The sequence below is a fragment of the Eimeria mitis genome, genomic scaffold (genome assembly GCF_000499745.2).
Source record: "Eimeria mitis Houghton genomic scaffold, Emh_scaff391, whole genome shotgun sequence".
Taxonomy (NCBI): Eukaryota; Apicomplexa; class Conoidasida; order Eucoccidiorida; family Eimeriidae; genus Eimeria; species Eimeria mitis.
This window is the reverse complement of record NW_013572245.1, coordinates 2,430-3,800: the sequence shown is the minus strand read 5'-3', so window position 1 is coordinate 3,800 and position 1,371 is coordinate 2,430. Positions and strand designations below refer to the sequence as shown.

Here is a 1,371-nt window from a genome sequence, read left to right as displayed (position 1 = left end):
GCACCAGAAGCAGCAGCAGCAGCATTAGCAGCAGCAGCGCGCTGAGTGTTTCACTGTCAACGTCCTGCGTTTTTGTGTTTGCTTCAGGGCTTGAGCAACTCTGTGTGCCTGCAGCAGCAGCAGCAGCAGCAGCAGCAGGAAAGGCAGCAGCAACCGCAGCAGATCCTGAATTGCAGCAGCTAGTATCTCAGTGGGAGGCAGACCCTGACGCCCCAACACTCGTCGGTGAGCAGCAGCTTGCTAGCCGGGACTGGGCCTCAGCTAGCCAGCTAGCTAGCTAGCTAGACAGGTAGCTAGCCAGGTAGCTATCCAGGTAGCTATCCAGGTAGCTAGCGAGGTAGCTTGTGAAGCATTTGTGCGGGCAGCTAGCCCAGCAGCTAGCCAGGCAGCTAGCCAAGCAGCTAGCCAAGCAGCTAGCCAGGCAGCTAGCCAAGCAGCTAGCCAAGCAGCTAGCCAAGCATGCCGGATACCCCCGAGCCCCCGAACGGCTTCTTTCCTTCCACTGCTTCTAGCTGCAAGCAGCGTTTGCTGTAGCTGCTGCTGCGTTTGCTGCTGCTGCTGCTTATGTCTCTGCTGCTGCTGCTGCTGCTGCTTGTGTTGCTGCTGCTGCTGCAGAGCTGGCATCGAGACTCGACCGTCTGCTGTCGCTTGCTGCGGACCCATCGCCTTTGTGTGAGTTGTCTGCGCGTTTATCTGTGGTGCGTTGCTGCATGGACGAGCAGGAGCAGCAGCAGGAGCAGCAGCAGCAGCAGCAGCGGCAGCAGCATAGATGGGAGCAAGAGAGAGGTATACTAGAAGATGAACTGCTAGAATTCACACCCGAAAAAATTCTGCTGTCTCTACACCAAAACATTTCTCCCTGCAGCCACCTCGCTGTCTCTGTCGCCCCCATTCATCTCTCCCTCACTCAAGCAAAACACACATACGCAGATGTAAATAAACATATAAACCCTAAACCCTAAACCCTAAACACCCTGGTTTGTGAACCCTCTAAATCCTAAACTGGAAACCCTCAGTCATGTTACAGACTATATGTATATATATATATATATATATATATATATATATATATATATATATATATATATATATATATATATGTATATAGTATATCTATCTATATATATATATATATATATTCATGTTTTCGGCAAAAAGTTTATTTTTGTTTTGTTTGTTTCAGGTGGTTTCTGTTTTAGAGGATATCTCTGCGGTGACGTCGCAGCAGCAGACGCTGCAGGAGAAGCTGCAGGGTTTACATTCTCTAGCTACGTCTGTCGATGCAGCAGCAGCAGCATCTGCTGCTGCTGCTGCTGCTGCTGCTGCTTCTCTCAAAGATGCAGCAGCACCTCCTCTGCCCCAGCCAGCGCA

General features: G+C 50.5%; 1 protein-coding gene across 1 annotated transcript in view; it reads left to right on the top strand.

The window, feature by feature from the left end:
• The window catches only part of EMH_0010590 (uncharacterized protein), a gene marked incomplete at both ends in the record, with an annotated part of 8,120 nt that overhangs the window by 6,608 nt on the left and 141 nt on the right, over window positions 1-1,371 (top strand). The window contains 3 exons of the mRNA XM_013499006.1: window positions 88-225; window positions 616-932; window positions 1,184-1,253. Of these exons, the coding sequence (XP_013354460.1) occupies window positions 88-225; window positions 616-932; window positions 1,184-1,253 (525 nt within the window). The remainder of the gene's footprint in view (window positions 1-87; window positions 226-615; window positions 933-1,183; window positions 1,254-1,371) is intronic.